The sequence below is a fragment of the Theropithecus gelada genome, chromosome 4, assembly GCF_003255815.1.
Source record: "Theropithecus gelada isolate Dixy chromosome 4, Tgel_1.0, whole genome shotgun sequence".
Classification (NCBI taxonomy): domain Eukaryota; kingdom Metazoa; phylum Chordata; class Mammalia; order Primates; family Cercopithecidae; genus Theropithecus; species Theropithecus gelada.
Genome location: NC_037671.1, coordinates 117,922,985 through 117,945,305, shown reverse-complemented (window position 1 = coordinate 117,945,305; position 22,321 = coordinate 117,922,985). Strand labels below are relative to the sequence as shown.

At 41.3% G+C, this 22,321-nt stretch overlaps 1 protein-coding gene across 5 annotated transcripts in view; it reads left to right on the top strand.

The window, feature by feature from the left end:
• The window catches only part of SASH1 (SAM and SH3 domain containing 1), a 285,981-nt gene that overhangs the window by 221,023 nt on the left and 42,637 nt on the right, over positions 1–22,321 (top strand). For 3 of the 5 annotated variants that reach the window (XM_025381968.1, XM_025381966.1, XM_025381965.1), the window contains exon 8: positions 1,290–1,391. In XM_025381968.1, the coding sequence (XP_025237753.1) occupies positions 1,290–1,391 (102 nt within the window). Of the gene's footprint in view, positions 1–1,289; positions 1,392–20,945; positions 22,277–22,321 lie in introns of those variants that run through there. The other 2 variants (XM_025381971.1, XM_025381969.1) reach the window with 1 other exon arrangement.

Here is a 22,321-nt window from a genome sequence, read left to right as displayed (position 1 = left end):
CCAGGTTGGAGTGCAGTGGCATGATCTCAGCTCACAGCAACCTCTGCTCCTCAGGTTCAAGCGATTCTCCTGCCTCAGCCTCCTGAGTAGCTGAGATTACTCAGTACTCAGTACTGGGTGTGCGCTGCCACACCCAGCTAATTTTTGTATTTTTAGTAGAGACAGGGTTTCACCATCTTGGCCAGGCTGGTCTCGAACTCCTGACCTCAGGTTAACCAACCCGCCTTGGCCTCCCAAAGTTCTGGGATTACAGGTGTGAGCTACTGTGCCTGGCCTGCTATAGGATTTCAATTGTCTTTCTGTGTTTTTCAAAAACTAGAAACCTTGTTTCTGAACCTAAACTTTCAGTATCTCTAAGATCTCAATAGAGAGAGACCATCCTCAAAGGTCTCCAATAACCCCATAATGTTTGTTAGGTTATAACATTGGACTAGCAACTTGAAGCCATTTTGAACAAGACAAGCATGTGATTTTTAAAACTGTTTCAGTGTCGGGTGTAGTGGCTCATACCTGTAACCCCATCATTTTGGGAGGCTGAAGGGGTGGAACACTTGAGCTCAAGATTTTGAGACCAGCCTGGGCAACATGGCGAAACCCCATCTCTACAACAAAAAAAAAAAAGAAAGAAAAATACTAGGTGGGCATGATGGTGTACACCTGTAGTCCCAGCTACCTGGGATGCTGAGGTGGGATTGTTTGAGCCTGGGAGGTCAAGTCTGCAGTGAGCCATGATTGCACCACTGCACTGTAGCCTGGGTAACAGAGTGAAACCCTGTCTCAACAACAACAACAACAACAAATATATATAAAATGTTTCAGGGTTTGACCCCATTTCACTAAAATGTCTGTAGTCTATCATTTTCTCTTCCTAAAAAGGACGTGCATGTTTTTGACTTACATACTTGGGAAGGTAATTCAGAGGCCAAACTACAGACAATTTCTTTATAATCAAGCTGAGGAAACGTAAGTGTTGATGTTGGAGGGGGAAAGTGAAAATTCTTTCTGGAACGCAGGATACAAAGAGTCCATTTTGCCTGTTGATTTGACTTAGATGAAAACTCATAGGGCAGGGTGGTTATCTTCCTCTTGGTTTTGGGAAAGGTGTCTTTGGCTGGCACTTAGTTACCAACACTGGCATGAAGAAGGTACCCAAAGTCATGTCTCTGCTGCTTGAGCACAAGATTGTGAACCAGGAACCTAGATGTATTATTTGAGTCATTTCCTTGTGAAAGGTCTGGCCAGTGTCTGGCCATTCTTTCCATTTCAGTATCCATCTCTTCTTGTTGCAGCTCAAGGAATACGAGGCCCAGCACCGGCAGTCGGCTGCCCTGGACCCTGCCGACTGGCCAGATGGTTCTTACCCAACATTTGATGGCTCATCAAACTGCAATGTGAGTTTACCATGTCTTTGACATCTTGATCACCTATACTGATAAGGGACAGTCTTCACCATTTTAGACTTTGGATTTCTTTTCGCAACTTCCAACTCGCACCTGGGTCTGCAAAGAAGTGTCTGTTCATATAGATTGCTTATTTTCTCTACCTGACAGAGACTCAGCTACAGTCCACATAGTGTTATCATGCTGGGGGTTTGTTTTTTATTTATTTTTTATTGCAGTAAAGTATACGTAACATGACATTTACCATATCAGCTATTTTAAAGTGTTTGGTGATACTGATGCTGTTAATGATATTGATCATTAGGTACATTCACATTGCTGTGCAACCAGCATCATAATTTATTTCCAGAAGTTTTTCATCATTTCAAACAGAAAGTCTGTTCTGATTAAACAATAACTCTCCCTTCACCCCTGCCTCACCCACCTCCACACACACCCTGCCCCTGGCAGCCACTGTTCTACTTTCTGTCCCTGTGAATTTGACTACTCTCAGTAGCTCATATAAGTGGAATTATACAATATTTGTCTTTGTGTGTCTGCTTTATTTCACCTAGCATAATTCCTTCAAGGTTCATCCATGCTGCAGCATGTATCAGAACATCATCCCTTTTTATGGATAAATAATATTCCACTTTATGTGTATACCACATTTTGTTCGTACATTCATCTGTTAATGGACACAGGTTGCTTCCAGCTTTTAGCCATTATGAACAATGCTGCTATGAACACTGGTGTACAAATATCTCAGAGTCTCTGCTTTCAATTCTTTTGCACATACCCAGCACATACCTAGGAGTAGAATTTCTGGATCATATAGTAATTCTGTATTTACCTTTTTGAGGAACCGCCATATTTTTTTTTCACAGTAGATGTATCGTTTTACCTTCTTGCCAACAATTTACAAAGGTTCCAAATTCTTTACTTTCTCATCAACACTTGTTATTATAATTTTTTGATAATAATTATCCTAATGGTGTGAAATGGTATCTCATCATGATTTTGATTTGCATTTCCCTCAAGCATCTTTTGTATGTTCATTGGCCATTTGCGTATCATCTTGGTAGAAATGTCGAAGTCTTTTGCCTGGTCTTCAGTTATGTTGTTTTGCTGCTATTGTTAGGTTGCAGGGGTTCTTTCTATTTTTTGGATATTAATCCCTTATCAGATATATGATTTGTAAATATTTCCTCCAACTCTGTGGGTTACCTTTTAGCTCTCTTGATAGTGTCCTCGATGCACACACTTTTAAATTTTGAAATCTAGTGTGTCTCTTTGTTTTTTTGTTGCCTGTGCTTTTGGTGTCATATCCAAAAAATCATTGCCAAATCTAATATCATGAAGATGTTGCCCTCTGTTTTTTTCTAAGGGTTTCATAGTTTTAGCCTTTAGGTTTAGGTTTTTGACCTGTTTTGAGTTAATATTTGTATATGATGAGATGTATGGGTGCAACTTCATTCATTTGCATGTGGATATCCAGTTTTCCCAGAACCGTTTGTTGAAAAGACTATCCTTTCCTCATTTTATGGTCATGGCATACTTTTTGAAAATTAATTGATCACATATGTGATGATGTATTTCTGGGCTATTTTGTTCCTTTGGACTATCTCTGTCATTTTGCTAGTACCATGCTGTTTTGATTACAATAACTTTATAGTAAGTTTTGAAATTAGGAAGTATGACACCTCCAATTTTGTTCTTGTTTTTTAAGGTTTTTTTTTTTTTTATATTTAAAGGTTCCTTGAGATTCCACATTAATCTTAGTTTGAGCTTTTCTATTTTCGAAAAATATATCATTGGGATTTTGATAGGAATGCATTGAATCTTTAGATTGACTTGGGTAATGTCATTTTAACTATATGAAATCTTCCAGTCAATGAACATAGGGTATCTTTCCATTTATTTATGTCTTCATTAATTTTTTTCAGCAGTATTTTGCAGTTTTCAGTATATAAGTCTTGCTTCTTTAATTAAGTTTATTTCTAAATATTTTATTCTTTTTGATGTTATCGTAAATGACAATGCTTTTTAAATTTTTTTCAAGTTGTTCATTGCTACTGTATAAAAATGCAGTGGATTTTCATGTGTTGATATTCTACCCTGTCACTTTGCTGAATTTATTAGTTATGTAGGCTGTGTGTGGGCGGGGCAGGGGGGGAGGTGGCACACGTAGTATTAGGGTTTTCTATATATAAGATCATGTCTTCAGGAGGCTGAGGTGGGAGGATCGCTTGAGCCCAGAAGGCCAAGGAAGCAGTGAGCTGTGATTTTACCATTGCACCCCATCCTGTGTCAAAATAAAAAAATTAAAATAAAAATAAAAAAAACAAGAAAACAAGATCATGTCTTCTGCAAAAAATAATAATAATAATAATTTAACTTTTTCCTTTCCATCTTACATACCTTATATTATTCATACTGTTTCAATATGACCAAAACAGTGCAATTACAGGCGTGCACCACTGCGCCCGGCCTCATAAAGACATTTTAAGGTGTCGCCTTCACAATGTGTGGAGCAGAAACAGAAGGAATTACCTCTTTTCATGTATTACATAGTTTTGTTTTGTTTTTTAGGTTATCTTACCCTTAAAATTTGGAAACAACCCCATCTCCCTGTCTTCAGTCTTGTCTTTTCCTATCTGTGTTCCATACAACCAATCACCTTTCTAAAACATCCGTCTTTTCTTGCAATTATGTTTTGAAAAGACTGATGGTTTTCCATTTCTATAAGATAAATTCCACACTTCTTGGCACACTTAAAATTCTATGTGATCTGGCTTTAATCAATTTCTTAAATCTCATATTCTATCTCCACACCCAATACCCTCTATGCCAGATATATTGGACCTCATATGCATGACTGAACAAACCTTGTACTTTTCATTCTTCTGCACTTTAACTCACATAATTTTCTTTATCTAAAATGTTTTCCTCCAAATTTTTCCTGGTGAAAATCTGAGTTTTTCAAGGTGGAGTCCAGCTGTTCCTTCCTCTCTGAAACTTTCCTTCCCATCCTCAAGCGTATTTATTGCTTCCTATTATATGCTTTTGTTAAACTGGCTTTATAGATCAAACTTAAACAGTTATCCTAGAATATCAAAATTGATTGTACATATTTCAGCCTCCTTGGAAATAGTGACCCCCTTGGGCAAGGAAGACTGTATTCTTTGTCTCTCCAATGTCCAGCTCCTACAGAAATATTTCAAGAAGAGCATTATATTTGAACATTCATTCTTTTTTTTTTTTTTTTTTTTTTTTGAGACGGAGTCTCGCTCTGTCGCCCAGGCTAGAGTGCAGTGGCCGGATCTCAGCTCACTGCAAGCTCCGCCTCCCGGGTTTACGCCATTCTCCTGCCTCAGCCTCCCGAGTAGCTGGGACTACAGGCGCCCGCCACCTCGCCCGGCTAGTTTTTTTGTATTTTTTAGTAGAGACGGGGTTTCACCACATTAGCCAGGATGGTCTCGATCTCCTGACCTCGTGATCCTCCCGTCTCGGCCTCCCAAAGTGCTGGGATTACAGGCTTGAGCCACCGCGCCCGGCTGAACATTCATTCTGTTGTTGTTGTTGTTGTTGAGATGGAGTCTCACTCTGTCGCCCAGGCTGGAGTGCAGTGGCGTGATGTCGGCTCACTGCAACTTCTTGGCTCAGTGCAACTTCTGCCTCCTGGGTGCAAGCAATTGTCCTGCTTCAGTGTCCCGATTAGCTGGGATTACAGGCATGCGCCACCATGCCAAGCTAATTTTTCTATTTTTAGTAGAGATAGGGTTTCACCATGTTGGCCAGGCTGGTCTCGAACCTTTGACAGGTGATTCACCTGCCTCGGCCTACCAAACTCCTGGGATTATAGGCGTGAGCCACCGCACCTGGCCTGAACATTCATTCTTCCTGGCTGCTTTAAAAGCATGTTTTATGTCTTGCAACTACAGATTCAATCTTTATCTTTTTTCGTATCTAAGCAACAAATGGCGGTTTATCAGAAATAAATATAATCCTTCCATCATCTCCCAGTTTCCTGAATCAAGCACCAGATTTCCATTGCAGCTAAAAAACAAAGGATTATGAATTTGAAAGCCCTGTCTGGTTTACTTTTGTGTGAAAGTGACTGAGACATTACCGTTTATAATAATAAATGTGTCATAGGCCAGCCAGCAATGTGTCCTGGGACGATGAGGTAATCAAAAGAGCCGTGTCCATGGTTTTCAATGTGCCTTTTTGGGTCTCTAATCCTCAAGTCCTAAAGTCTAACATAATGTAGATGTAAATCATGAACCTAAAGGATCATGAGGAATAAATACAGTAACTCAGGACCAATTGAAACCCAACTTGGGGGAGAAAACAAAGACTCAGTTGTCCATACTGGGTCCCTTAGTATCAGACTCACTGTATACTGCCCTGATTAATAGCATCTGAGTCAAGGGAAAGGTTAAAAGACTTTGTCCATTCAGAGAAACAGGACTGTAGTAAAAGCTCACCCACTTAGACTTCAAAGAGAGGAGCTTGTCTTGTTTAGGAGAAAGTTAATATAAGTATTATCAAGCATTTAGAATAAGCTGCTAAGAAAGCATTATTAAGCATTGGTTTATGAGACCCCTTTCAGAGGGCTAGTCAGAACCATTACCTGGATATAAATTGTGAGAATGAAATGGGTTCTTCTTAATAGTTGGAACATTTCATTCTCTTCAGCATTTCTCTGTTCATTTGGGAGGCATTTATAGAGCCCTTGCTATATAGCAGGCATTGTGCTAGATGCTTGAGTTATAAAAGTAAAGGAGAAAGAGACAGGTCCTGTTCTGACAATTAATGCTTTAGAGCAGAGGTTAGAATCACACCCATGTGGCAGTCACAGTGGCTCACGCCTGTAATCCCAGCACTTTGGGAGGCTGAGGCAGGCGGATTACCTGAGGTCAGGAGTTCGAGACCATCCAGGCCAACGTGGTGAAACCCCATCTCTACAAAAATACAATAAAAAATTAGCCAGATGTGGTGGCCTGTGCCAATAGTCCCAGCTACTTGGGAGGCTAAGGCAAGAGAATCTTTTGAACCCAGGAGGCAGAGGTTGTAGTGAGCCAACATCACAGGACTGCACTCCAGCCTGGGCAATAGAGTGAGACTCTCTCTCATAAAATATATATAAATAAATAAATAAAACAAAATCACACTCATGTGTGCGCACACAGATTTGAGATGCCATGTACACATTTGTATTGCTAACTTCTTACCAAACTATTTCTTCATAGATGGCTCGCAAATAAATTCAGCCTGTCTTTGTTAGACCTAGGGCCAGAAATACCATATGCTTCCTCCTCTCAGAGCAGAGTCTTCCAGAAGTTCTGAAGAGTGACTTCTCTTTTGGCTGAGAGGCGTAGGTGATGATAGGCTAGTCAGCCATGCAGTTTTTTGAAGCAGTTGATTTATCCTGTATATTTTGCTAGCTGACTCTCTGCCAATACCCATGCCAACCTCTGGTCATGCTGTTCAGAGCTACAACCCACCACTATCACCACTGAAGTTTGCTTAAACTTGATTGTAATCCTAAGGTATATATATGAACCTTGCCCCTCTTACCCTGGCTGTAGCCTGTTTTGCATTTTTATGAAGAGTTGGCCAGAAACCCCATATTCATTCGCATTATTTTAGATTTGCCGCTATGGCAGAGCAGTTAATTTCAGAATTCAGCCACCACGGGCTATAGGCACTTTGAATATTTTTCGTGCAAGGGCCGGAGCTTTTCTGTTTTCTATCAATTCCTTTCTAGAATACAGAGATGTGAATAGCCCACTGGCTCGAATCAGGAAGGCCTAGGCCATGAAAGTTTTAGGGATCATAAGGCCTTTGTCACCAGACTTCAATGCCTATATTGATGCCTGTCATGCCTTAGGATTTCATTTGCATTGATTTCATAGGCTTCCCCACCCCCATCGCTGAAATTAGATAATTGCGTGTTGCCTCACAATAAATCCATATGCACATTCCTAGTTTCCAAGAGTGTAAAGTACTAAAGATAGTTACAGGGGAAGTGAAAAATAGCTTTCCTTTTGCCAGAGAAGAATCTGTTTTGTGCTGTTTTCCATTAATAATAAACTTATGTTGGGAGTGCTAAAAGTTTTAAAAGAGATTTTTGGTTGAGAGCTTAGCTGCATTTCTTATTAAATGTCTGCACATTTATTTTATTATTTTTCATTTTAATTTACTTTGGTAAGTTTATTTTTTCCTTTGCCTCCTGCAAGGAGGGATGATTGTAAGAGTTCTCAAGCTTTGTGCACTAAGGTTCAGTTTATTTTCTAGTTAAGAAGACATTTAAAGAAATTATGATCTCTGTTTTACCGAGTTTTCTAGTTTTTTACTAATGTAAGTTGTAGTAAATCATAGTTTTTCTGTTTTTAGAAAGCTGGTGGGTAAGAGTTAGTGATCTATACCTGGTACTTGAATACTAATTAAAATGTTTGCTGTGAAAGATCTTTCCAAATGAGAGATCATTTGATGGCAATCTTATTTAAAATGTTTTAAGAATATATGTAATGTATGAAGAAAAATGAAAGCAACAACCTTGGCAACGAAGTGCAAGATGGGCTAGAGTCATCTTTACCGTTCGGTAGATTTTTCACTTCATAGAAAAATGTGTTCCAGGAAAAGCTGGAATTGTGTTTCTGTAGCTGGAGTTCCTTACCAGGATGGTGCACCCCGGGGAAATGTTGTGAGTGAGTAAAGCAAGTCATCGTTTCATAACTCATCACTTTTGCTTTTGGGGAGTTTTAGAGTTGGGAAATATTTGTGCAAAGAATGTTATACAGGAGGCTGAGGCAGGAGAATCGCTTGAACCCAGGAGGTGGAGGTTGCAGTGAGCCGAGATCACGCCACTGCACTGCAGCCTGGCAACAGAGCAAGACTCCATCTCAAAAAAAAAAGAATGTTATAATTTTGGCCTTATAACACCACCTTACCTCCATGTGTGCACTCTTCATAGCCTTCCGTTCAACCATATGTACCTTTTTGTCGCTAATTTGGTTTGTGGTGGAGAGAGCCATGTGGTTGAACTGTGTCCAAAACTTTGGACAACAGACACAGAACGCCGTGGAGCTATTTTGAGTGTTTCCTCGATTGAGGACTTCCAAGGTCTCAACTAAAATATCCCAAGGTTATAAGATCTTTCAGTTGGCACCTTTTAAATCTTTTTGGGACTTTCTAAAATTGTAAACCATAAACATGTCCCTCTCCAGTGGCCAGGTTTTACGTAGAATTTTCAGTGTCCTTTCACGTGCCTTAGTAAAGACATGGTCTTCAAGCCAGAGGATTCAGGTTTGAAGTTTTGGAAGGAAAGGTAGTCACAGCCCTAGTCGAAATAGAACATTCTGAAAGATAATTTATTAATAACAATTCTGGTATGTGCCGAAAGCCAGGGCACCGGCAGAAGTTCCTTTTAAGTGGTTCTTGTGGTAAATGGCTTAATTTCCATTATGAAAAAAGAAAAGGTTAACAGTATAATCCCTTTTTACAGAATATGGCATAAGAACAGTGCACACACTCATAGGTGGCCTGAGCATTTGTGATTTCACTGCTTTCTGGAGCAGAGTGGCAGCATCCGTCTACTTGTATAACCACTGTCCTCTTTTTTAGAATCTGCTATTTTGAGCTCAACTCAAAATTTTAAAGATTGACTCTTCTTGCTGTGTTTATTTTGAGTTTTTTTTTTTACTAGAATAACTTTCAGACACTATCTTTAGGTTAAAATTTACCGGAAGTTTTATTTTTACATTTCAAAGGTGTTAACATATAAACCGATATCATTAGCTTCATCATATGGAGAAGTCTGACCGCAAAGAAGATTTCTTTAATGGTAGCATATGATGAATTTACAAAATCTGCTCCCACCTATAAATATTCCCAGCAATCTAAAAAAATGTGTACGATTTTTATAGTTTTGCTGACTTGGATGGCAGTGGATATTGATTAGATGCATAAATTATGTGAAGAGTGACACATACCATAGTACTTGAGTTGGCGCTGTAGACACAGTGAAAGTATCCCCAAGAAAATGTTGGATTTTATTTCTGCTGTCTTTCTCCTCTTGTAATTATTCATTTATTTTTTGAGAAGGAGTCTCGCTCTGTCACCCAGGCTGGAGTGCAGTGGTGTGATCTCGGCTCTCTGCAACCTCCACCTCCCGGGTTCAAGCAATTCTCCTGCCTCAGCCTCCAGAATAGCTGGGATTACAGGCATGTGCCATCATGCCTGGCTAATTTTTTTTTTTTTTTTTTTTTTCCAGTAGAGACAGGGTTTCACCATGTTGGCCAGGCTGTTCTCGAACTCCTGACCTCAGGTGATCTGCCTGCTTCGGCCTCCCAAAATGCTGGAATTACAGGTGTGTTTAATAAGCAAGTTTAAGAGAGGATAGATTCCAAGTATAAAAATAACTTTCATTTCTGAATAAGCATTTTGCTTTTTAATGGCGTTTACTTTTTTTTTCCCCACTGCTTCTCTTTTCCTAAGGGATCTTTTCATAACTCTGAGTATGTGGGTTTAATTTAAAAGGGTTCTAATTGGCAAAATGCTTTTTGGTTTACAGCTAGAGAATGGTTCTACTTATTGAAGCTCTAATGGTTGTCTTAGGCTCATGTTCTTCAGTTCTTTATTTCTCACACAGAAGAAGAGTTTACTTGTTTGAGTTATAATATGACCAGGAGAAAGAAGAAACAAAACATAGCAATAATTTATCAGAAGGCATTTATGCCCTGTATCCTTCGGACAGGTATCAGCAATTCTGTATACCATGCATGCAGTATTACCTTGTGTAGATGAACCCTTTTCAAAAATCTTTCTACATGTAACTATGTTAAAATTAACTTTTATTGGCTGTGTGTGGTGGCCCATGCCTGTAATACCAGCACTTTGGGAGGCTGAGGCAGGAGGATCACTTGAGGCCAGAAGTTCACGACCAGCATGAGCTCTACATAAAATAAAAAAGTTGGCCGGGCATGGTGGCACACGCCTGTAGTCCCAGCTACTGAGGCTACTCAGCTACCAGGCTGAGTCGGGAGGATTTCTTGAGCCCAAGAGGCTGAAACTGCAGTGAGCTATGATTGCACCACTGCACTGCAGCTTGGGTGACAGAGTGAGACCTTGTCTCAAAAGAAAAAAAAGTAAAAAAAAATTTAAAAACATGAAATAATGCACACTGATCTTAGTCTTTTAATGTGTTTGAGACCTTCATATGATTATTCTGATTTTTATGAATAATTCTTATAAATTTTCATTTTATTTGGCTGGGTAGGAGATTATCAGAGGAAATATTACTCTGTATTTTAATAAAACCATGATTCTGAAACTAAAATGATAGTAAAATTGGAACATATTTAAGTTCTTATTAAAAGAGTAAAAGTAATAATTCCTTTAATCTACAGCTTAGGGTGAGACTAAAGGAAAAATCAATCCATTGGAAAACTGTACATAGTGAGATGTTTTAAGAAATGCCCATTTTGTTCCATCTGGTTATAAGCTGCCCAGGAGCCATTGCTTAGGTGGCTTCTTGTCACTTCTCTTCTGCCCTCTCATTCCCAGTCTTCTCCCTGAGATAGGGGCCAAAGTTTTCAGGCATGTATTTGTTGAGTCCCTTAAGATCGCCATGTTTCCACAAAGTTACACAAGAAGGAAGCTGTTGCCTCTACTAGTCCCTGGAAACCAGGACTTCGCCCTGCATGGGCAAGAGAGGAGACTGGTTAAGCTCAGATTTGAGTCAGACCTTGGGCTCAGATCCAAATCGCCCACCTATTAGCTCTGCATCTGTGGCCAGGCACTTCATCTCTTTGTTATTTAATGTGAAGATCTTCTGCCCTTCCCGTCAACTGCCATTCTTAAAATACTTGAGTTCCCATAAAAGTGCTATTTTTGTACATACCATTAACATGGTAGTAATGGCTTATATTCATGTATCAGCAGAGAGGCCAGAATTGTCAGGACAAGCTTAATGTAAAAGTGCGTGTTTACTTGGTTATACTTTTACCAAACACATAATCAATTTGTTTCCTATTTCAGAAGGTATTATCGTGTAAGTGGGTTTAAGGGTGGGCCTGGTATGGTTTTAGTAAGCATGTTTGGACGGAGTACTATCTGTGAAGTGTAAGTAGTTAATTGTACTGAAATAATCTAGGGCCCTACAGTGCTGATGACGTGTGTGGATGTGCATTCCATACCTGTTATGTCAGAAGGCACTCTCATGGCAGGCCCATCTGGCTCTTTGACTTTGGGAACTAACCAGGCACATCTTTATCATTACTGATTTCTACAGTTGTAAGAAGTTGAGGGTGCTTGCTGCTTGGAGGCCTTCCTCGACATATTAAGGGCTGGCTGGATGTGGTGGCTCACGTGTGTAATCCCAGCATTTTGGGAGGCCAAGGTGGGCGGATTGTCTGAGCTCAGGAGTTCTAGACCAGCCCAGGCAACATGGTGAAACCTCATCTCTACAAAAAAAAAAAATACAAAACAAATTTAGCTGTAGTCCCAGCTACTTGGGGGGCTGAGGCGGGAGGATTGCCTGAATGAGGCTGTAGTGAGCTGTGTTCATGCCACTGCACTCCAGTCTGGGTGACAGAGCAATAACCTGTCTCTAGAAAAAAGAAAAGAAAAGAGAAAGAAAGAAAAACATATCAAGGGCCACACTGATAAAAACAAATGACACAACAACCAGATACTATATAATCTGAGGATACCTATTTTAAAAAATTAAGATAGATTATGGATACAATTTGGTCTGTTGTTTCTTTTATTTGGTTGAACCTTGTGGAACTAGAGATACTAGACAGCTTTTGACCTATAAAAGTGGTGATTTCCTTTGTCCAACCTAATACATAAATACCAAAGAGGATATGCCACATTTCCCCGCTAGCTGATTATATTTCAGTACAGATATTTGTAATCTAATTCAGTTTAGAGATTGGCATTTCCATTTGCAATCCCAGTTTCTTATTGTGCTCTTGGGAACAACCCTGGAGAAGTCAGGGATAAGAGGATTTCCATTATTTGTTCAATGTTATCGATTCATTACGTGTCAATTCCTTGTTAAATCGTTTGCCCTAGTGCCAGTCCTTATTTAATGGATGGGCTGGGGAGATACCCAGGCCCTATTGTTCATATATAGAATTTAGACTGTGGTCCATCTCCAACCTAAGCCTGCTTATTAGAATCATACATCGCCCATCATTTGTTTTGAGTTCATTTTAATGTTGTCACAATTACCCATTGTATCAAAATTCGTTTTTTTTTTTTGAGACCGAGCCTTGCCCTGTCACCCAGGCTGGAGTGCAGTGGCGCTATCTCGGCTCACTGCAACAAAATTCTTAGAACGATAGTCATCAGACAAATCATTTGGAAAGCAGTATTTTAACACAACCAAATTTTTTTACAGTATAATCTATATCAAAATATCCTTTTATTCACTTCTCAATCCCATTCATCTCCCTCTTTGTACCACACCACACTCCTCACTTTTCAATGTTCACTCTACTATTTATTATTAGTATTATGCTAATAGCATCACATAATTAGTTTATAAAAGGATGCAAATCACTTCTTACACTGCGCATTTGACCCAAAGTGTAGGTTGAAAGAATGCCATCTTGAGCATTCTTTCATTTATTTATGTGCAAGCATTTATTGAGTACCTACTATGTGCCAAGTCCTTGTATACAAGGAGCTTGGGTTTGAGAAAAGGAGCCAGACTAATAGATGGCATGGTTGTGGACTTCATTGAGATTTTCCTGCCTATTGTGATAGGTGCACACAGAAAGTCCAGCAAGCTCCAGCAAGGAGGGTCTGGGGAGCCTTCCCAGAGAAAGTGGTTGACACTGAGGAGGAACTTTCAAGGAGAAGGAGAAATGTGTGTCAGGAGAGGGAGCAGCAAAGTCAGAGGTCTGGATGAAGAGCTGAGTAAATCGGAAAACTTGGGTAATATGAGAAAATTGGGTCAAGTAATATGAATCATTTCTCTCTATCAGTATTTTTACTTCTGGGGTATAGATTCTATTCTTTGCTTATTTTTATTTATAAATTGATTCTCTAATCGGTTGTTTCCTTATTTCTGCAAACTTTAAATTTATATCATTTATATTTTTTATCTTGTCTTTGAGGTCTCATTTAATTGAATTCATGTTCTTATTAAATTATTTTATAGAGGGAAGCAACTATTAGGAATTTCTTCCTGTTCCTTGAGTTATATTTTCTCCTGATGAAGTGTTGAGAGCAAAAGATTGGCTTTCTGGTTTTATCTATGCTTCTTTTTCCCCCCTTCTTTGCCATAGTTTGTTTGTACAGTTGTCATGCTTTTTTTTTTTTCATCTTGGTCCTGTTTGGGTGGCTCTGATCACATTCTCTATTTGTGCTGATATTGAAGGCTATGTTTTGACCTGTTTGCCATGCTATCTGACAATAGATTTTTTTTTTCTCCTTTCAAGATACAGTTGAGGGCTTTATTCTGTGGTCCATTTATGTTTGTTGTTGCTACAACCTGGCCATGATATATGGTGAAATGTGGTCTTCACTGGGATATCTGGACTCTGCCTTTTCTCTCCTGAAACTGTGTTGAATGTGCTGTATCGTAATTTATGCCACCTGGTTCATAGCCGGGTAATTGGTGGAATATAGCCATTCTGCCTTTCATTCATTTTTTGAATTTTAGAGGCTGTATTTCAATCAAGAACAGCCTGCCCTGACTTCCCATCATTTCACTCATTGCTCTTCTGCAGCCATTTCCACTGCTCTTAGGCCAGAAAAAGATAAAGAGGCCACACTGTTTCCTTCCAGATCTGGAGTCACATGAAAGGGTTCTGCGGATTCCTGCCAGCCTGGCTTTTGTAGAAGTTGGGGGCCTTTTCCAGTGAGCTTCAGAAATTTCTTTCTTACCTTGGTCGTGGAGTTCAGTACATTAGATTATATAGCTTTCTTTGTTTGGTTGCTCTTGGCGCACTACTTTTGCTAGTTTTTAGTGTTTTTTTGTTTGTTTGTTTGTTTTTTCTTCTTGGGGGGCTTTTCTCGTTTTGTTAGTCATTGTGAGAAGAATATTCTGTGGTTCAGTGTTCAGCAGAGTTCATGACCTGATAGTTTTGCCAATTGGATGACCACAAACAACCTTTCTAGCTCTACATAATTCCTCTCTGAAGGTATTTAGTCTAGATTTCTTCAATGTGGAACTTGAAGTAAGTTTGTTTATTTATCCTGCAAACATAAGGAGATTAACATTAAGGTTGTAGATGTCAGTCTAGGAGGTAACATTGGACCCTCCCTCCTCCAGCTTCGACAGATGCCCAGTGACCTGGTGGCATAAGTTTGGCTCGGAGGAATGATCTTCGTGGGCCCCCCTTTCCTCCATTGCCATTTGGCTCCATCAGTTCTCTGTATTTCTACATTGCCATTTGCCTAGACAAGGTTGTTTGGCAGCCCTATCGGAGAAGTCATCATGCCTGATCCATGAGTCATTCAGCCTAAGATGCCATAAAAGTAATGTGACTTTGCAGACACCACCCAATCCCTTAGGAGACTTACGGCTTCTGGGATGAACACTTTCATCAGCTCCAGAAACTAGCGCCTTAAACGCATATGTAATTGCCCTACTTGGCAGTCCCGTTTTGAATCATCCTTTTTCCATGGCATGTGAGAATTGGATGCCCTTGGGAATGAGTGGGTTTGGTGTTTTGCTTTAGTCTTCAGTGTGTCTGATCCCATAGATTTGCTTTGGATAACACTACCCCACTCTGAACAGAGGGACCTGTAGAGCTGTGGACACTTTGTTTCCTAACTCACCTATTTAATATGAAACAACGCATTTCTCTGACCTATGGTCAGGGTGACAAAGCCCCAGGCAGAAATGTCTTCCAAAGATTTACAGAGTGAAGGAGAAGCCACTCCTCTTTCCTCTACTTACCACTCTCTCCCCCGACCCATTCAGGAGGAAAGGCATTCTCTGCTCTGTGGCATCCTGCAGAACTGGGGTGGGAGGATGCACTTTTGTTTTAAGCCTCCCTAGATCTGGCTGTAGGACTCCTGAGATTTTGTATTTTTCTCCCTTCTCCTCATGGGGGCGATTAAAAACGATTCAAAGTTCGTGAGTTTAAGAAATAGATTACAGTTGATTAGGGAACATAACATCCATTTGCTGCTCCTTTGGTTTTATGGTTAAATTTTAAAGCAGTTTCTTAAGTGAATTAAGTGCTGACAAGCCTTTGCCCCTAGGGAATGGTAATATTACCTCAAATTCTCACATATTTTTTCCAAATAAAACTATCATGTAATTATCTTCTCCTCTCTGCCGCCCCCTCCTCCTCCGTCTCTTTCTTCAAATCTGGCAACAACTAGTTAATTTTGAAACTGCCAGAGATTATTTCAGTGTTCCACTGCACCTCTGGGAGAAGAATGGAATCTCATCTTTTTTTTTTTTCCATATGCTCACAAAAATCTCCTAATTTCAGAGGACAATGATGTCACCAGCTAATGAGCAAAATATTTCTTACTAAACAAATGAGTCCTCCCCTGACTCCTTTGTGATAAAAGAAAAAAAAAATTACCCACAATGTGCTTCATACTTTCTACTGTTACTTCTAGCAACTCATAAACACACTTTTAAGTAACTCTAACTTATTTGAACAGTGAAACTAATATTTTTCTAAGCACGAAGAATAACACATTAACCCGATGACTGTGACCAAAAGGCCTCTGCCATGGCCTCAGAATCAGTGCAGTGCCCCTAAGGTAGGGAGGGACTTTCAGTGCATCACTGTTTGGACCATGGAGGGAGATCAGGCATGTTGGAGAGATTATGAAATCAAGCTTGGGGAAGAGGAGGGCCGGGAAGCTCTTGTTGATTGGTGTCACATGCTGTTTATAAAAGCAACAACATCAGCTGAGCTCTTCTTTGTCTAGATAGGAGGGCATCTAAGGTTGGGCTGGGGTGGACGGGAGAAGTAGGGCCCCAGGACCACCTAAATACTGGACTAGACTCATGTAGGGACATGGAAATGTCCCTAAACCCATGGCAGGTCCTCTTCCCCTCACGGAAGTGTGCCTCAATTTCCTTACCCAGAGATGAGTCCTCCCACGTCGGAATTCCTATATCTCTGTGTTTTTCTCATGCAGTTGTCACGGTTGACCTTAGCATTAATCATATTTCTGAACTTCTCTTGGGGCTCTCCCTACCCTCAGACTTCTAGATGATAACGTTTATAAATCCAGGGAATGCTGGCTTCCTCCTATTGCTATTCCTTGCCTTTCCTGATGCCTTGAATCAGTGCATTCATTCATTCATTCATTCATTCATTCATTTCAATCAGGAAATATCTGTTTAGCACAAACACAGATATTTATTTATCTGAGTGGAAAAGAATATTGTAATTCTCAGTGTTGGTAACTGCTTGTGAGATTTTAAAACAATACAACTTTTCTTCAGAGCAAGTTGTCAATATGTATCAAAAGTCTTAAAGACACACCCTTTTACCCATCAATTCTACAATCGAATCATCTTTCTAAAAAAAAAAAGTGTTAGATATGTTAGAAATTTTACCACAAAGTGTGCATCCCAGGATTATTTGGAAATAGGCAAATGTCTAATTATGGGGACCATGATATCAGTAAATTATGGTATACTTTGATGACTAAATACTACTGTATCATTAATACATTGTATTGTATTGAATATTTGTTGACATGTGAAAATGTTCAAAACATAGAGCTTTAAAAAATGGGCTATAAAACAGTGTGGCTACGGTATACACCAGGGGTCCGGGGTTTCTCTGAAGGAAAATCTTTTGAGGCAGCCATGGCTCAGAGAGGGTCCCCACTTACAGGCAGATGTGTTATTTCCACTTAGACTGTGCGTGTAATCTGAGGGAGGATTTCGGGACACTGATAGTGACTAGAGGAGGTGGAGAAGGTAAAGGTCAAAGATCACTCTTTCTTGCAAAGAAAAAGGAAACATCCAGAAACATCAGGGTGTATTTTGTGTGTGTGTGCATATGTGTGTGTATGGGGAAAAAGTGGGAAGGCATAAACCAAAATATTAGCAAGTTTTCTATCTGAGTACGGGATGATATGTCATTTCTCTTACTACTTTGTGCATTTTTGCATTCTCCAAATTTTTAATAATATATGTCATGTGTAGTCAGAAACAATAAATGCTACTAACATACAGATGTGGAAATGAATGTGGTCAGGCTCATTGTCTGCGTGACAGTTAGTGATGGGCTAGGGAATCTAGCGATGACAATATATGTGCTAAGTCCTTGGATAAAATATGTTTAATCTAAAGGAGATGAGGAGCAAAGCCAGGAGGGCTTTCCAGAGGAGGCAATATGCAGACTGAAACTTGAAGGATGCGTAGGAGTTAGGGGTGTGGATGCAGTCAGCAGAGCTGTTTGCAGAAGAGGAGCCATCAGGGCAGTGATGGGCATGGGGTGTTTGAGATGCTGCGAGGAAGCAGGGGGTGAGGACCAGGTACTCTGATGCCCTGTCCACCACGTGGTATCTGAAGAATGGAGCACGATGTACCAGAAACTGAATCTGACCATGCACAGTCACATATTCCACAATAAGACTTTTGGACCTTGTTCCAAGGAGCTAATGAGAAACAATTCCTCACCAGAGGAGTCAAATACTGAAATCCCTTCTCAGCAAATTTGCACACCTACTGTGTACAAGCCCACCACCCAGAGAACAGGACCAGCAGTGGCGTTTCCTCACAAAGTCTATCCCCCAATCCGTCCCTCACCAGGGAGCTTCCCCGGGTGGCCTGACTCAGTCTAGTCTTTCAAATATCCCACAGTTTACTCTGACACATGGCCAGAGCTGGGAGCCACAGGGCTGGGGAATCTCAACTTCTTCATTCCACAGTTATCGCACTGATATTTATGGGGGGGGTCTACTATGGGTGGGTACTAGGAATGCAAGGAGAAGGAGATCAGACAAGGCTCCTGGCCTGGGGAGCCTCCTGTTTTCTGAAAGTCAAGCCATGGTACGTCCTCACAAAGGGCCCAACATCGAGTATCTTGGTAAGTACCTGAATCACCCCCTGAGAGGCGTGGCAGTGAGGTTAAAAAGGGGTGGACAAGTTCGACTCTGTCTCCCATCCTTTTAGGACACTCCCCAAGTCCTGTGCTGTGAGGAGAGGCCGCTTGGGGGAAGAAGTGGGGATGTATCCTTCCTGCCACCCTCTCCAAAGTATCTGGATAAATCAGGGCATGAACTTCATGTGTATTTCACATGGAACGAGGACTTCCTTACCTGCCAAGCTCTAGGCTTCACATTCAAGGTCTCGTTTTATCCTCCAGAGAGCCCTAGGATGCTTCTCACTGCCTGTCTTAGAGATGAGAGAAGAAACACGCCCGCAGCCACACACTCTCCCCATGTGGCACAGAGGGGATCTGAACCTGTGCTGGCTCAGTCTTCTCTGTATCTGAACAGCCTGTCCAGAACCAGCCTCAGATGCTGGCCATATGACTAGCTTTCACATGTACAAGGATTGTTGGTTTTTTCTGTTTTTGTTTTTTGAGACGGAGTCAGGCTGGAGTGCAGTGGCATGATCTCGGCTCACTGCAGCCTCTGCCTCCCGGGTTCAAGCGATTCTTGTGCCTCAGCCTCCTGAGTAGCTGGGATTACAGATATGCACTATGCCTGGCTAATTTTTGTAGTTTTAGTAGAGATGGGGTTTCACCATGTTGGCCAGGTTGGTCTTGAACTCCTGTCCTCAAGTAATCTGCCTGCCTTGGCATGAGCCACTGTGCCTGGCTGGTTGTTGGTTGTTTTTATTTTGTTTTGTTTTTTTGTTTTGTTTTTTTTCCTTGGAGATGGAGTGTCGCTCTGTCACCCAGGCCTGAGTGCAGTGGCATGATCTCTGCAACCTCCCCCTTCCAGGTTCAAGCAATTCTCCTGCTTCAGCCTCCTGAGTAGCTGGGATTACAATGTGTGCCACAACGCCCGGCTTATTTCTGTATTTTTAGTAGAGACGGGGTTTTACCATTTTGATCAGGCTGGTCTCGAACTGCTGACCTCGTGATCCGCCCACCTCGGCCTCCCAAAGTGCTGGGATTACAGGCGTGAGCCACCGCGCCTGGCCTGGTTGTTGGGTTTTTAAGTGGTCTTTGCTATTTACACAGCACCTAAAAGAAAAGTTTGTGAAAATTCGGTGTTATCTGAACTCTAGTGAGTTATGAATAGAAAACTGCAGACTTAATAATGAGGCTGGGCGTGGTGGCTCATGCCTGTGGTCCCAGCACTTTGGGAGGCCAAGGCGGGCAGATGACCTGAGGTCAGGAGTTTGAGACCAGCCTGGCCAACATGGTGAAACCCCATCTCTACTAAAAATGCAAAAATTAGCTGGGCGTAGTGGCAGGTGCCTGTAATCCCAGCTACTTGGGAGACTGAGGCAGGAGGACTGCTTGAACCCGGGAGGTGGAGGTTGCAGTGAGCTGAGACTGAGCCATTGCACACCAGCCTGGGCAACAAGAGCAAAACTCCATCTCAAATAATAATAATAATAGTAATAATAATAATAGTAAAAATATTAAGTCCTTATTGAACTCCAGTTCAATAAGGATTTCATGTACATAGTATTTAAAACAACCACACTGTAAGAAAAATGTTACTATACCAAATTTATGTGCAGGAATATTAAGACCCATAAAAGTAAAGTGACTTGCTAGAGAACTTGATAATGAAACCCAGATTGTTCTAACCCCTGAGACCTTGGGCTAATCCCCTTCCCTTTACCCCAGTCTCATTGGGGTACTCTCATTTTCTTCGTTTTTATCCTGTAACGAAGGAATTCAGTGGAAAATGCCTACACTCAGTTTTAAGGAAGTGTAGGCATAACTTTGCAGCACAGTTGTCAGTCTTGGATGAAGAAAGGCCTTGTTGAGTAGGTAGTGGCACAGAAGCAAAACCATGCAGTCTCGGATTCTGCCCCTGCCATTGCTGTGACATGGGATCATGTATGCAGATGTGGAGCACAGTGCCTGGGAATGGTGAGCTTTGGACAAATCCAAGTATTAGAAGTACAACATCACGAAAGCACCTGGGCCATCAGGTGGTGGCAGGGGAGGGGGAGTTTGTGGGAGAATCAGTTTGTGAAACGGGGAACTGGGCAGTGTAGGGAAGGTGTGGTGAGCCCTTGCAGGAGAAAGAAGAGGAAATTCCATAAAGGTTGGGAGGAGATACTTCTGAGCAGAAGACACAGTGGGAGAAGGGAGTTTAATTCTTGGCAAGGAGTGAGAGACGCCAACCCACCCAGGGAAGAAGAGCAAGACAAGAGCCGAGGAAAAGGGGATGGAGCTCTGGTGATCTGATGCAGAACCTGTAACGTGTGCATGGTAAAACATGAGCCTCCACTTGGGAGCTTCGCATTCCAATTCCCTTTTGTTGTTGTTGTTGTTGTTTGAGACGGAGTCTCACTCTGTCACCCAAGCTGGAGTGCAGTAGGGCAATCTTGGCTCACTGCAGCCTCTGCCTCCCGGGCTCAACCCATCCTCCTATCCCAGCCTCCTGAATAGCTGGGATTACTGGTGTATGCCACCACGCCTGACTAATTTTTGTAGTTTTAGTAGAGACAGGTTTTCACCATGTTGCCCAGGCTGATCTCGATCTCCTGGCCTCAAGTGATCCGCCCGCCTCAGCCTCCCAAAATGTTGGGATTACAGGTGTGAGCCACTGTGCCTGGCTGTTTTTAGTTTAGGTAAACCCTAAATTTCTGTCATTTTAAGGAGGGACAGTGGTTCATACGCATCCCTGAGTCCTGTGTAGCTAGGTATTTTATGTTGTGTGGTGTCCTATAAAGAGATGGGCTCAAGCATCATACATCAAGACTCACCCAATAGGAGGGACATCTAGAAACAAGCAGCTCAAACTGTGCTGTGGGAATAAGTGACTTACCCAAGTAAATGAACTTAGCCCTGAAAAGACAAACGTGACTTGCAGCCCACGTCATGGAGACTTTGTATGGGTTTTTAGTCCTGTGTTGTTTAGACAATGTTCTGTTTAAGTAACAGCATGTGCCTAGCGGCTCCCCTGAGATCCTTGAGAAAATTAAATGATCATCTTGTGACACAGTCCTCATGCTCACATTTCTAGAATGCAGGAGAACTCAGATGCTTTGAAATGGGCATTAAAACAATTTGTTAAGAGAGTTTTAGAAGCACCAATGAAGGGGAAATAGCCTACATTTACTCTGGTTGTTAAAATTTTAAAAAGGAATGGGGAGAGAGAAAGTGACAACTCTAGGAGAAAACCACAATCATAAGTTTTAATTCAGTAATTTCAAAAATAGCCATCAGAAGGTGTCTATTTTCAATTGAGACTACTCCCTTAAGGGGGTGTTCAGAAGAATGTCTGCAAAAGAGATCTTTTTAAGGGTTAGTCCTTGTCCTCCTTGTCCTGGATTTGCTCAGATTCTCGCGTTCTTTTTTCTGTCTCTGGAATTCCATAGACAGTAATTAAGGAACTGGAGGCCAGCAGGAGGTCAGAGAGCCTTCCTCAGTGAAAACAGGGATTGTTGGCCATGCACAACACTCCCTTTTTTCCTTGTGGTGAATAGGAGATTTGCTTAGAGCTGATGACTTATGCCTTTCTTGCAAGTTATGCAGTTAGCAAGCGACTGGGGAATCAGTCAGCAAGCAGAAAGGAGCTAATTGAATCCAGTGTCTTCCCCTTTCTCCTTCGGATACTGAGCTGTGACGGTGGAGCCTGCCTGATCATGTAACTCCACAGAGACATGTTCCAGGAGTGCCTAATCCTAATTTTGAGATTGCGGAGTTGATGCCACAAGAGTGAAGACACTCTCCGAGTGGGGAGGGGGGTGGGAGGTACCGGACGTCTTCAGAATTGCCCCTTAGACTTGCTAAATGCCGAAGCCGGTAAGTCACTGAATGCGTTTAATGGGAAAGGAAGAATGTGTTTTC